The 15,150-nt window shown below is 38.9% G+C and overlaps 1 protein-coding gene across 2 annotated transcripts; it reads left to right on the forward strand.

The window, feature by feature from the left end:
* The first annotated feature begins 363 nt into the window (after nt 1–363).
* Nucleotides 364–13,922, forward strand: NPM1 (nucleophosmin 1). 2 transcript variants are annotated; one of them, XM_081134081.1, is made up of 12 exons: nt 364–424; nt 570–739; nt 2,797–2,876; nt 3,571–3,690; nt 4,026–4,119; nt 4,428–4,534; nt 4,625–4,689; nt 7,133–7,190; nt 7,540–7,623; nt 8,374–8,475; nt 10,728–10,802; nt 13,565–13,922. In XM_081134081.1, the coding sequence occupies exons 2-12, from the start codon at nt 682–684 to the stop codon at nt 13,601–13,603; spliced, it is 882 nt and encodes a 293-aa protein (XP_080990207.1). In that variant the 5' UTR covers nt 364–424; nt 570–681; the 3' UTR covers nt 13,604–13,922. The 2 variants fall into 2 exon arrangements, with proteins under 2 accessions (XP_080990207.1, XP_080990208.1); XM_081134082.1 differs by lacking the exons at nt 364–424; nt 10,728–10,802; nt 13,565–13,922 and adding an exon at nt 9,515–10,314 and having other exon boundaries at nt 576–739.
* Nucleotides 13,923–15,150: the final 1,228 nt, after the last annotated feature.

Consider the following 15,150-nt stretch of genomic DNA (forward strand, 5'->3'; position numbering starts at 1 on the left):
TTTCTCCTCAACAGAGTCCTCCCCGGTCCTGTCTCCGGCCCCTGGAGCTTTAACTTTGGCAGAACAATGAACTGCGAGCCCAGGCCTTTAGGCAAGTCACAAATCCTGAAGTGGTTACGCCGGTTTGGACGCCCGCGAGGCACGAGGGGCGGGAGAGGTGAACGGCACCGCTGTCCCCCGGGCAGCCGGCGAGCCCTGCATTCCTCACGCGCGCGGAGGGCGGCTGTCGCCATCTTGCAGGGTGGGCTGCGCAGACTTCCGGCGCCAGGCCCGCGCGCCCGGGCCCGGCGCGTAGAGCTGGGGAGGGGAGGGGGCGCGCTACCCCGGGAAGCACGCGTGCGCACCAGCGGCGGCGGCGGCGGAGGGGTGGGGCCCGCGTGCGAGTGCGCGCGCTCGCTGGGAGCCAGGGAAGTACCTGGAGGAGGTGGGTGGCGAGGAAGGAAGGAGCGGGACTGAAGGGCGCTTGCGCGGGAGGGCTACTGTGCGGGAAGAGGGGCTCCCGAGCACGCGCGCGGCAACGGGACTTCGGGAACTCTCGCGAGATCTTCAGGTGCTATATATGTACGCAGGGAGCCCGCGTCCTTTCCCTGGTGCGATTCCGTCCTGCGCGTCAGCTCTGCGGAACAGAAGTCGTTTGTCTCCGTCCGCCTTCTCTCTCACCTAAGTGCGCGCTCCCACCCCATGGAAGATTCTATGGACATGGACATGAGCCCCCTGAGGCCCCAGAACTATCTTTTCGGTAACTGCTGGGGGTTTGGAGCGAGGCCGCGCAGGGCCTGGTGGCTTTGAGGTGGGGGGGCGGCGGGAATGCGCCTGAGGCCTGGGTTGTGGAAGAAAGCGAGGCAGGCTGGAGGCCTGAGGCAGCGGGACGCGAGCTGCCGCCGCAGTCTAAGGATGGAGAGCCGGGAGGGGAGAGCCGGCGGCACTAAGGGATGGGGAAAGAGGGGCGGCCTGATGCGTGGGGCGTGAGCGGTCGGAGACCCAGAGGCTGAGGTTCCTTGGAACCGACTGGGCTGAGGGTTCGGCGTTGTCTGGGGCACACGCTAGAGCTCCGGGCATTATTTTTTTCCGAGGGGGTGTGTGAGTTCGTAGTCATCTGATTATCGGCCAGCGTCTCTGGTACTGGGTCCCGGGTTGGTCTGTGGGCTCGTGGTGTGAGGCATAGGCCTTCTGGAGGAGATGGTGGGTACAGCCTGGCGTTGTACTCCAGGCCTCCGGAGTTACAGGGCCCACACAGCCCCAGTGCCTCGGCGGCTTACAGGGGGAGGGGAGGCGCAGCCGGGCGTGAGGAGGCCGCAAGCGCTGGGAGCACGTGGTTGCCACGTGGTTGGGGGAAGGAGGGGGTGTGGGCTCCACATCCGGGGCTCACTGGTGTCTTGTCACCCCCGAGCCTGGGATTCTGGGGCTTCATTGGGGCTGTTGGGCGGGAAATGTTAGGTGAAGTGGCTGATAGCACCAGGATTGTGGAGGTCTTTGTTTAGGATAACGTCTCTGAAGGCAGTTCTCATTTATGGAGCCCCTTTTCTAGTCTTCACCGAAGGAGGTGGGAATAGCCCACTAGGCACGTGACGATGGTGATGCTTTGAGAACTAAAGTGACCTAACGAATGTTGAGCTGGTAGGTAAATACGGATCAAATCTAAATCATGATCCTTGCCTCCAGAGTTGGTGCATTCTAAATTATTTTTTTGGAGGGAGGGCTCCTTATGCAGGGCATCGCACAAACAGCTTTTTATTCTTAAAGATGAGAAGTGTGCTAAGTAAGGTTCTATTTGGGTCAGTAAGACCTGGTACTGTTGTAATACTATACCAAGGTTTTGGGATCCCTACCCACAGGACATACCATACTAAGGAGAGAGCAGATTTGGTTTTTCAGTAAACTTAATTTTGGAAGCCATTTCTTTGTGTCAGTCAGGCTTTAAGTAAGTGCATATTCTGCCCAGAATTTATTTTGTTTCTTTATATACAATGCTGAAGTTTGTTAATTGAGCAGTAACATTTAAGCATCTATGTACCAGTAACTATTAGATTGAAATTAAATGGAATCATTTAAATTAATTAAAATTTTACTTTGACATTACTAAACGCAATTTGCTTATTAGTGCAATAGGTAATATGCACAGTACATTAAGGCTTTTCTAGCCATTTTGAATAGCTGGGGTTTCTGATCAATTTATATCAAGATATTTTTGTTAGCCTTTTTTATTGGAAATATTCTTTATGATATGTCTATTCTTGCCTTAAACATAATCTCTGGACATAATTTAATGTACATCATTTCTGTTACTTCAACAACGAAATGTTGACCAGTCACAAGTTTTATTTATTTTACATTTGTAGTTTTTCTTTTGTAAATACAAACTGTTCATGTGGGTGTTTGTGTAATCAATCTCATTTCTAAATTAGTTGCTTTTCTTGGGAGGTTAGGTAGGTAATTCAGCTTTTTTAAATAGTGGGGTTTTATCAACATCGTACATTAGATTTGGTTTAAGATACTAGTTTTGGTTCGTTTATTAAATCTTTGAGTCTGTTCCTGAGAATGGTAATAGTGGTGTAGTTGAGAATGAAGTGGTGTAATGGAAAAGTGGAATTTAAGGCTTGTGTAAAAGTAGAATTTAAGGCTTGAGTGGATGTTATTTGATTGTAGACGTTTGTGTTCAAGAAATCTAGGAAGAGAGGCCTTCTGGTAAAATAGTGAAAAATTAGTTCACAAGTTAATTATCTTTTTGGTTGCCCGTACTGAAGTTTCAGTATTTTTTTTTTCCCCTGTTACAGTTGCTTTTTTCTTCATTTACAGGTTGTGAACTAAAGGCCGACAAAGATTATCACTTTAAGGTGGATAATGATGAAAATGAGCACCAATTATCTTTACGAACGGTACTTAAACTTTTCAAAATAAACTACTTAACCTTTCTCGATTTCAGCCTTAGTTCCTATTTATGTGGCTTAATACTTAATTTCTATGTGCCTATTTTTAAAACTGAGTATTATATAGATCCGATTTTCTGTACACCTGTGATACAAAACTTGGCATCTTTGCCACTCTTTTGGTAATCATGTAAAAGTCCAGTTACACTACTGTTCAGTGTTTCATATTTATATACTTAAGTTGCTTTATAAAGGGTTAGTGAAAAATCTTTTTTGTCCCCTGCAGAGATTGGCCTATCCACTGCTCAACTTGTAGGCAGTCAATAAATGTTAGGTGATCCATCCTGTGGATAGGTGATGACATGTACAACTATAGGGTGTCTCAAAAAATGTATGCACTCTCTTTGAATAATTATAAATGTGGTGTTTATTAAAATACATTTCATTTTCAAAATTGAGCTATCAGCTGTTAAAGTATGTATACATTTTTGAGGGGCACCGTGTATGCCATCAGATGCATTTGTTCAAATTTACTGAATGTGAGAAATTGATTGTCAAGGTCCCTTAAAACTTGAAGACAACATTTTGCACAAATTAGTTTTCCATCAGTGCTAATAGTGAAGAGTTTATTTTTTAACATAAGAACTTTTGAAGGGATTGTAAAATAGCAGAAACTTAAGTTGTACTATTTTTCGGTTCACAGGTCAGTTTAGGAGCTGGTGCAAAGGATGAACTGCACATTGTTGAAGCAGAGGCAATGAATTATGAAGGCAGTCCAATTAAAGTAACACTGGCCACTTTGAAAATGTCTGTACAGCCAACGGTAAGGGCGCTTACAGTTTGGTTTTTATGTCAAGGTCTAATTATAATGCGGTAAGCTAGGTGTCATTTGGGCCACACCAAGGATTTAGGGGAGTTTGGTTTGGTTCTTGTAGTCACAGGTGCATCACCTGTTGCTGCATGGTCGAATGATGAACTCTTGAACATGGTGGTTGCGCTTGTGTATCGGGTGGGAAAACACGTTCATTGGTTCATTTTGTTTATGGATTTGCCTGTCATGCCTGTTAACACAAACATTTTTAAGTTATGACCAGGTTTTATACAATTTAACCTTTTATTTTCTTTACAATATTTAGTGATCTCAAATCTCCTTTTTAGGTTTCCCTGGGTGGCTTTGAAATAACACCACCTGTTGTCTTACGGTTGAAGTGTGGTTCAGGGCCCGTGCATATTAGTGGACAGCACTTAGTAGGTATGTTATTTTTGTTATGCTGTTTGTTGTCTTTTTATGCAGTTGCGTTGTTCCTACTGGACTAGTGGTAATTTGTATTAGTAATTTATAATTGGAGACACCTGGTATTTTGCATTTAAAACCTAGTAGTGAGTGTTAGGCCCTACAGTTCCTTTTTAAAAAAATTTGTTTGCTTTGGGCCTTTTTTTTTTTTTTTTAACTAGTAGAATCTGTTTTTAAACACTCGTTATTGTGTATTAACTCCCTCCTTCCTGAGTTCTTGCTCCTCAGTGGAGTGTTGCTGTGGCTAATAACGAATTGTGTTGTAGCTGTGGAGGAAGATGCAGAGTCGGAAGACGAGGAGGAGGAGGATGTGAAGCTCCTGAGCATGTCCGGAAAGCGGTCTGCCCCGGGCGGGGGCAGCAAGGTTCCGCAGGTACGGCTGTAACTCGCCACGGTTACCTTGTCTGTCCTCTGGCTTGGGCGATTGCTCATGAGTCTTTTTGTTCTGTTTTTCTTTTTAAAGAAAAAAGTAAAACTTGCGGATGAAGATGATGATGATGATGAGGAGGATGAGGATGATGATGAAGAGTAAGTATGGACTTAGAAACTTGACATGGTTGTATGGGGGAGTTTTAAGAAAATATTTTCCAAAATCTTCCTGTGGAACTGAGTGATAGCTTTAATTAAATAAAGGGTAAATGGTCAGCGGTTGTCAGTTTGGGTTAAAAGAGCCTGAGTTAAAGAATACTATTGGAACTACGGGCCATTAAAGTGCTGCAGTGCATTGCACATTTTCAGAAGGATTTCCCCAATGTGTTAACTAGGTACCTTTTTTCTGAGGAAGATTGCAGTGGACACATTACCGTACACTAACAAGCCTGGTGTATTGAAGGTGTCTTTAAGTTAGTGAGGTAGGAATGAAAAGTATAGATGTTATTAAGGTTCAGATCAGCAAGTTTTCATGTAAGAAGAAAGGGTAGTCAGATATATGCTTAGGGAGGGGAACAGTTAATCTATACCTTGAGGATAACAAGTCTTAGAAAATTTCACTGGTTAGCGGGCAATGAAAATGTAGAGATATCTCAAGTTCGTTGAAATTGTAAACCATAGTCCCAGAGACTTGGAACCCAAAAAGTGAAAGGGAAATTGATGGGTTCTGTTTTGGGGATGGAAAGGTATAGTGTGGGGTTAGTTGGCTGCTAATAAATAAAACTGTTTATGATAGTGGTTTTAGACAAATCATTATCTTGTTTCTAGTATTGGGAGGCATGGCACATGCAGAGATTGGGTTCTGAAGGTTAAAATTGACAAAATCACTGTTGAAGATTACTTAAAGGACTGAATTTATATGTGGCTTTATGTATACTTGCTCTGTAGTTTACACAGCAAATTGTACTCTTAGAAAAGATGGGTGTTTCTTTGGTTGCACATCAGTGAAATTGCTCCTGTTTTATATTTAGCAACTAGTGTGGAAAAGAAACATGTTGGCCAGTATATAATCGGTTTGTGAAGTAATTTAAGCGTGAACCAATTTCACTATTTGCTAATACAGACTTATGTGGACTTCTCCAGTGATTGGCATTTTACAGATTTGCCTATTTTGGATATTTCATATAAGTGGAATCCTATAATACGTTCTCTTTTGTAACTAGTTTCTTTCACTTACCATGTTTTTAAGACTCATCAGTGTTGTTGTAGCTTATTAGATAAGAATTGTATGTATTTTCTCCCATTCTGTGGGTTGTCTTTTCCATTCTTGATGGTGTGTCCTGTATTGTTGGTGTCATACCTAAGAAACCATTGCAAATCTAAAAGTTTTATAGGTTTAGCTCTTACATTTAGATCTTTCATCCTACTTCATTCTGTGCACGTGGATATCAAGTTGTCCCAACACCATTTTAGACTTCTTTCCCCTTTGAATGGTCTTGGCACTCTTTTTGAAAATAATTACCATAAATACAGAATGGGGCAAAAGTAGGTTTATAGTTGTGAGTACACAAAACACAGTTTATTCTTGTATTATTACTAATTATTGTGTTATTTTCCATACAAACAACTGTAAACCTGCTTTTTTTTGCCCCACCCTGTGTATGAGTGTATTTCTGGACTCTTCAGTTCCATTCTGTTGATAATGTGTTTATCCTTATGCCAGGAAAACACTGTTGATTTCTGTTGCTTTGTAGTTTAAGTATGAACCTTCCAACTTTGTTCTTTTTCAATATCATTTTTTGGCTGCTTTGGGTTCCTTGAATTTTGATAATGAAATTGAGGAATGATTACAGAGAAGCCAGCTGGCATTCTTTAAGGGATTGCGTTGAATAAGAGTTGCCACCTTAACAATATTGTATCTATGAACGTCTATGGGATGTTTTCTGTTTAAATTTTTTTCAGCTATCTTGTCCCCAAATTATTTTATTCTTATTTTTTTAGTTGTAAAGTATATAACATTTACCATCGTAACCATTTTTTAAGTGCACAATTCAGTACTGTTAACTGTATTCACATTGTTTAACAGATCTCAAACGCTTTCATCTAGTAATACTGGAAATATGCCTATTGAACAAAAACTCCATTTCCACCTCTCCCCAGCCCCTGACAACCCACCAACCTACTTTGGTTTTCCATAAAGAATTTGATTAATTTAGATAACACCTATAAGTTGAATGGCACAGTATTTGTCTTTTTTTGACTGTCTTGTTTCACTTAGTGTGATGTCCTCAAGTTTCATCCATGTGCAGCATGTGACAGGATTTCCTTTAAAACTGAATATTCCATTATACGTACATGTGACATTTTCTTTATCTAGTTAACCACTGAGGGACATTTGGGTGGCTTTCACCTCTTGGCAGTTGTGAATAGTGGTGCAGTGAACATGAATGTGCATATATCTCTTCAAGATCTGCTTTTGACTCTTGTCAACCCCTCAAGGTCTTAAGCATGATTGACTTAACATAGATTCATCCAATTTCTAGTTAGGTGTTTGTTCTTTTAATGTATGTGAGTGCACAAGTAATAGTTATTTCATTTGTAGTGATGATGATGATGATTTTGATGATGAGGAAGCTGAAGAGAAAGCTCCAGTAAAGAAAGTAAGTAGGATTTACAATGCTATAAGATTGTCAAAAATGGCTAATAGAAAATGATGGAAAATTTTTAGTACTATTCATTGGTTTTGTAGTGCATGAAAGCTAGCTTTAGGAGGAAATGATCTCATACTTTAAATTGGTCCTGAGTAGAGCTGTGTTGATGAAAACTTCTCTAATGGTGGGAAATAACTTATTTTCTTTTATTCATGTGGCTTTCTCCCCTCTTAGCCCTTTTGTAACTTTTTGTCAAAATGATTGTTTCATCTTAGCCTGATTGCTACTTTTCTTACATGGTTTGGGGCAATTTTATGCACACTGGTATGTCTTTGATTATGATTACTTTTAATTACAGTCTATACGAGATACTCCAGCCAAAAATGCACAGAAATCAAACCAGAATGGAAAAGACTCAAAACCATCAACACCAAGATCGAAAGTAAGTGGCAACATACAAATACAGGCTTCACTGAACTAGTTAGAAAAGTTGTAAGGGTTCTACTGTGGAAGAATGTAGTCTGTCTGAAAATTGATAGGCCTTTGGAGGACAACTGTAATTGGTGTCTTTAAAGAGCCAAGTGTGTTTGTTGATAAGTGTGTGTGTGTGTGTGTGTGTGTGTGTGTGTGTGTGAGAGAGAGAGAGAGAGAGAGAGAATATGAACCTGCTCGCTTTCTAGTCTGGGAGAAAGCCAATAGGAGTAATTTTATTATTATGATACAAAGTTATCTCCTGTAAGGGATCTTGCTTGTTGAAAGGTAAATTTATTGCTGAGTGCAGAGTTTCTTAACCCTGGTTGCATATTAGAATCAAGTAAGGTGCTTAAAAGAACCCCAATACCTGGGTTGAGAGGTTTATTTAAATGCTCTGGAATGGGCTCCAGGCATCAAGCTGCATTGACTTTCTTCCTTCATTGTTAGGGGTCTTCTAGTTTCATTTTTGATGGTATCCTTTAAGTGTAGAACTAACCTGGTGTTGAATATAAATGTGGGCTCCGACTATCTGTATTCCTTTTTTTTTTTTTAAGGAATGACTTCAAAATTGTTCAGACATGCATTCATTTGTAATAGCAGTTGTTGACTAGTTTTTACAAGGAAGAATTGTAAGAATGACTTCACTGAGAACATCTAGGTAGGCTGTGTCTTAAGAGCTGTTATCTTAAAACCTTCTTGGAATTTAACTTATTTTCAGGGTCAAGAATCCTTTAAAAAACAGGAAAAAACTCCTAAAACACCGAAAGGACCTAGTTCTGTAGAAGACATTAAAGCAAAAATGCAAGCAAGTATAGAAAAGGTGAGTAAAATTATCTTTAAGAAACTAGATAGGTTTATTTACCACTACCTCAAATTATAGCTTTCTTGGGGGTTTGGAACAGCACTGTTCCTCATTTTTTTAATCCTTAAATATACCTGCTCCTTTTGTGGTGTGAAGTTTTTTCAGAAATGGATTACTAGTTACATTCTTTTATAATCTTTGGTGATTTTTTTTTTTTTGCATGTTTGAGGTTACATGTGCTTTGTTTTTTATTGTAAAAGAAATATACATAGTTGGTTGTAAAATGCATTCTGACCTTAGGTGTTAAAGTAAGATCACTGAGAACACTTCCCTTTGCCTCATCTTCTGGTTGTAAGATGCTACAGAACCAGCAGAGGGCGTGTGAGTCTTATAAAATTGAAACAGCTGGAAAAGTAGAGACAGTCTTTGGCTGCTTGGTGAAAAAAATACTCATGATTACGTTCCAACAAATTGAGTCATTCTTATTTACCTTTTACACCAAGGTATCACCAGTCAATACATCTGGTTATATCTTGAAATTTTTAGTGACTATAATAGGATTTTATTTAGTCTCCTTTTGTTTTAAATAGTGGGAACGTGAGAAGAGGATTAGCCCTCATTCTGCTACTTGCTTGACCAGGGGACTAAACTAAACATCCGTGAATTCTGGACTTGGAGTGTATGGAATAATTGATTTAAATACCTTGAAACACCTTTGAGAGAAGCCTTAATTCTATAAATAATATTATTTAGACCCCAATTATTGAGAGTAAATTGGGGTGGTGAGGAAAAGTTGCTGACTCCTTTCCCGTGTTTCCCTGTGCTCCCTAGGTTCTCTGTGGCTTCAGTAAATTTCCTTGTGCAGTGATGAGTCAATTGGGAAAATAACACTTGCAAACGAGAATGTATTTAATTTTGCTTTTGTACGACTGTAAACCTTTTTGCCTTCCTCGTATCGCCGCTTTATTTTTATCCCTTGCATACAGTGCTAAAATGACCTTTTAGATACCCCTCCCCCTCATTTTAATATGGTCCTATCTCCTTGGTTTAATTGCAGGCGCATTGAACAATCCTGGGCACTACTGGTAAATTAAGCCCAAAGATGGGGAAAGAGGAAAAGGAGAGACAAATATAGTCCATACTGAGTATCATCAACAATCCGGCCTGAAGTCTGCTATTTTAATCTCAATGCCCTTTTCTGGTTTACCACTCGCCCATGCCCCCTTCCAGGCTGGAAGCAATCTCTTAGTCTCCTAAAGCACTTTTCTTTTGACTGCTGTGATTCAGTGAACTTTTCTTTCTACTTGTTCATTTATCTTTGACCATGTTTTAAACACTTTTGTATCTCCCTAGCTGCTCAATAAATATCTGAATGAACCAAATAAGAATGTATGTGACAATAATTTAAAAATGGAAATTATAGTGAGGTTTATTTTCTACGTGGTAGAGGCAATTAAGTATCATATACTGTACCTGATTTCTAACCTGTTTCATGCTGTGGTCCCTTTGGCATTCCTGAAGCTTTGACCTTTTTGAAATGCATAAAAAGATTCAAGTTACAGGGAAAATAAAAAAATTTAGTTATCAAAATAGGAAATAAAAGTGATATACTAACTAGCACATTAAATAATTCCAAAGTAGTGATAAAAACATTTCATAATCGTAATACTTTGAAAATAATTTGGTGCTAACACAGTTTCTTCCTTATGCGCATAATTGAAGGAAGTGCCAAACTTTAGAGATAAGTGAAATGTAGTAACATTAATTTTTTCCCCTCGTTCATATACTCCCTGAATTGACTCTCAGGTTAGTATTGTACTGGACCTAGGTTCTTGGTACGTATTAAAGTGATCTTTTAACAGTTGTGGTTACTTGTGTATATGGTACTCAAAAGGGGTGTGCGTTTGTTTTGTATTTGCTTCTGGGTGGATGAAGGTGGTGGTAAAACTGACTTGTTAGATAATATAGCAAGCAGTCAAGTTGACATACTAGAGTGCTGAAGAATCTCAAGCATGGCTTATACTTTGTATTTATAAAAAAGGCTGGGGAGAATTTGAATCAGTATGGGAGTGCTGTGAAAGACCTAGGTCCTAATGGTTGCTCAGTTGGTCTTTCTGGGCCTGCAAAAGATGTATTCAGTATTTTTAAAGAACTAGACAAGGAATGAATTGATGATCCATGTAATAATAGCATGCAAATGTGAGGAATTTCATACTAACTCAAAAATAGTGTTCAAATACTTACCCGTAATAATGCTTTTGTCTCAATAGGGTGGTTCTCTTCCCAAAGTGGAGGCCAAGTTCATCAATTATGTGAAGAATTGCTTCCGGATGACTGACCTGGAGGTAACTGAGTTTTCTCAAGACATGACCTAATCCAAACTTTTTTATTGTGATTTATTATGATTCTTTTAGTTTCTTTAAGTGTTGGCTTCTTTTAAAAGGTTCCTAACCACAGACAATACTTCAGGTTAAATACATGGAAACACTTAAGAATTTAGTTGGCAGAGACTGAGAAGATCACTTTTTTAGTATATTTTCCCCAGCTTTTATATAGTTGCTAAATTATCTCTTGGTTACTGGACTCAGTTTTACTTTTGGTACTATGTTGGCTAAGGAAATGAGCTGTGGTTTTCCTTGCTGCTCCATTTGGCTGCTTGGGCAGTCTGGTCTTTTGCTTTCCTGTGAGTTGGCAGAGGAAGACCATATTCTCCATAGATCTTATGGGAAGCACATTTTGCTGAAATGAACCTAAAGTGTAAAATCTGGAAGCAAGAAACCAAATTGTAGTTAATGCTCAGTATTTTAGCTTGAGTCAACATAGATTTTTCTGTTTCTTACATGTAAAGGTATTTTGTTAATGGAAAATTATGCCTTAATTTTTTTTGTCTTATTTACAGTTATTGACTCACAAGTTGTAAAGGAAACCGGAAAAGGAGTTACATAGGGTCACTAGGCATCATGTATATACCAGATATATCCTATGGTTTGTTTCTGTCCCTTAAAAGCCTCTTCGGCCTTTTCCAATAAAGAATTTGTCAGAGCTATTTTTTGCCACAGTATTTAGTTTTTAAATTACATAAATGGCAACACTTTTTCTCAGATTGAAACCCTTTCAGTGGTTCAGCACATTACATTTGATTGTGAGTTCAGCTTTGATTGACTTGGTGGCTATGAGATAGTCAGGTTCAGTCATTTTTATTCTTTTGGTTGGTGTTCTGTTTTTTTGTGTGTGCGTGTGTATATTTGAACTCCAAAATGCAATTTTAAATTCTGTGAATTTTCCAAATAGTTGACATTTATTAAACATTTTGAAATCGTGTTATGCCGTTGTTAATTCAATGTTGAAAATGGTGGAAAGTCAGATATAAACCAGCATGTAGTAACAGGTAAATGTAAGGGATACGATTTCTTCAACTTGTACCAAGGAAAGTGGCAAACTGAAATTTTTGATTAAGAAAAATTCAGGTGAAGACAAAAGTACTAGACAAGGATGCAAGGGTCTTCCACACAGTGTGACATCAGTGTTCTTGCAGCTGAAATGACTGAACTCACTGCTAAGTCGTATTCTCTGACTCCAACACTGAAAGTATATTTTTAAGGGCCAGGATGAAATTTCTGCAATAGTGAAAAAAAGTAATAGCTTAGTTTACGGCTACAGATATTATCAAAACTAAATGTCTCACGTTTTTATAGCATAGCTACAGATGCAAGTAATCACTATAAAAATTTTCCCATTGCTTATGCAGTTTTTCTTGTGAAAAAGTGTTGCTTATGAGGATTTGGCTAGTAAAATCCCTTCCAGATGGACTTGAGAAATAGCAAGTTTCTGCAGAAACTCTTGAATTAAGAATTGAAAAAAAGTATACTTTTTGTGGAGAGCCTACAGATACAAGTTTTGGTGAATGCGGAGGTGCAAACTTAATTCAAAAACTGAAGCAAAGCATGAAATTATTCTGTAGAACATGTTTGCTGTCCTCATATCCTGCATAAGACTAATCAAGCAACAGCTGACGTTTCTTCTCACTTTGGAGTGTCGTGAAATGCTGCACACAGCATTTTTAAGATGAGCACACTCATTGAAGGCACTCCATTGCTTTAAAGGACTTACCATGATGCATTTGAGATTGGTTTTTATCACCCGAAGAATTTGATATTTTACATGGATGTTGTGAATACTAGCATGAGAAATAAGTACAGGGTGGGGCAAAAGTAGGTTTATAGTAATTACTAATAATACAAGAATAAATTCTGTGTTTTGTATACTCACAACTGTAAGCTTACTTTTGCCCTGCCCTATAAAATCATCTGTATGTTGAAGGATGTAGAAATTGACTGCGGTACCCTTTTTTTGGTCAATAATTAGGAGACTTCAAGAATGGAAAAGTAAGTTAGGTCATGGAAGATGTTTAGAGCTTTAACCAGATAAGAGCAAGTTTTGAGTTACGGCAGAACATGCTCAGTATACCAGCTTATAATGCTACTAATGCTGAGCAAGTTCTCATTAATGAATGTTCATTGGACAAAATGAAATGATTTGGATGCGTCCACTGTAAGGCTATGTCACAATGTAAAGAACACAGTAAGGAATTTTATAAGCAAATTCTATTAAAAAAAAAAAAAAGGAACTGTTGAGATCCCACATCCTCAGGGAAATATAAAGAAAAAGATGTAATTTCAGATAAACATTTTTTAGTATTTGTCCCATGTACATATGCATAAACTTAGAAATAAGTTTAACTGTGTGTTCTGTGTTTTTATTTGCTAAGTCTGGCAATCCTAAAGTATGTGACATTGAGGCAACATTGGCCCAGCTGGTCTCTTACTCTTGATTTCCTTAACTAAAGATGTCTAAGCTGCTAAATGCATATTGTAACTGACCTTGTTTGCTAAGAATCATGTGAATTTATATCTGAATTGAAATATTTGAAATTACGTCTGTATATAAATTTTTTCAAAATTCTTAATTAGCGTGGACCTTTTTTGGTGGTAGAATGAAAAATAGATATGTTGAACAGTACAAAGAGGACGTGGTTTAATTTATTGGTTGTCTGAAGTGCTGTGGTTTTTTTTTTTTTTTAACCACATTTCTTTCTTTTTTTTTCCAGGCTATTCAAGATCTCTGGCAGTGGAGGAAGTCTCTTTAAGAAAATAGTTTAAACAGTTTGTTAAAATTTTCCGTCTTATTTCATTTCTGTAACAGTTGATATCTGGCTGTCCTTTTTATAATGCAGAGTGAGAACTTTCCCTACCGTGTCTGATAAATGTTGTCCAGGTTCCATTGCCAAGAATGTGTTGTCCAAAATGCCTGTTTAGTTTTTAAAGATGGAACTCCACCCTTTGCTTGGTTTTAAGTATGTATGGAATGTTATGATAGGACATAGTAGTAGTAGTGGTCAGACAAATGGGAATGGTGGGGAGACAAAAATATACATGTGAAATAAAACTCAGTATTTTAATAAAGTAGCACTGTTTCTATTATTCTCTTTATACTTTGTCAAAAATAAATGTACATAGTTAAGTGTCAAATAGTATCCTAAAATCTCATGAGAAATAGTCCCTGCTCTACCCATCCAAATAATTATGCTTTTCACAGGTAACTAATCTGTTTCTCATTGTGAGGATTTAGTGCTTATACCTTCTTATCTCCTGATAATAGTTAATTGTAGCCATGTTTCCAAATGTGCCATCAGACCTCCTATCCATTCATTTATCCTAGCCGGTTCACTCCCAAGAGAAAAGCTGGCATGTTAGAACAGCCTGTAGCTCCCCTTCTCAACCAGAACAGAAAAGGGTTTCTGGGACTGCTTCCTCAGTGCGCTGGCCCCCGCCGCCTCCCCGATCCCTGTGGGAAAGTTGAAGACATTCAGGGCTAACCCTTACCTGTATTTCCATGATTCAGCTCCACGATGCTTGGGACTTAGGTGCCTGATTGCTCTTGCTTTGCTGCTGTATATTCTCCAGTAGTTTTCTAATAACGGGCGAAGTATTTTCTGAGTCTGCATATCTGAAAAATGCCTTGATTTTTGACATGAAATTCAATGCTCTCATAGGTTGAATCTTTTTCTCAGAAATTTTCAGCTGTGTGCCGCCTTTTTTGGCGCCTAGTCTTTTGCTATTTTCATATATTTTGTAGATGATCAGGTTTCTTGTCGGGGTACTTTTTTGTGTGGGGGTGGGTTTTTTGGTGAGCTAATTTAGATTGTTTTGTTGCAAGTTTTGAAATTTTATGTCTTAGAATCTTGTTCTGGCCGTGGCTAGACTGTGGGTCTGTTCTCCAGAGACTGTCTTCCAATCCGGGCCATTTTCTTGGGAGGTTTGAGTCTCCCACTTAACTCCCATTCATTTGTAGGCCTTCTCTTGGATGTTTTTCCTCATTACTTTTTGTTAAAACTTTAGGAGAGAGACTTTATTTTCTGTCTTCAAATTTGTGTTGCTTTATTTGGTTTTTTAACTTCCAAATGCTCTTTCTTGGTTCTTTGGGGGGATGTCGAACCTAAAGTCTGAAGAAACTCCCCCATCCCATGCACTGGTTGCTCATTTTTCTTTTTCCTCCCTCTCAGCCTGTTTATTTTTTTATATTGATTAGGAGGGTGGCACCTGCTGACCAGGCTATATAATTCCAGGTAAACTTTGATATGGTCTGCGGACATTAGCTTTTTCATCTCGGGCAGTTTTCCAAAGTAGCCTTGGT

Source organism: Miniopterus schreibersii (assembly GCF_964146895.1).
Source record: "Miniopterus schreibersii genome assembly, chromosome: 4".
In the NCBI taxonomy this organism is placed as follows: Eukaryota; Metazoa; Chordata; class Mammalia; order Chiroptera; family Miniopteridae; genus Miniopterus; species Miniopterus schreibersii.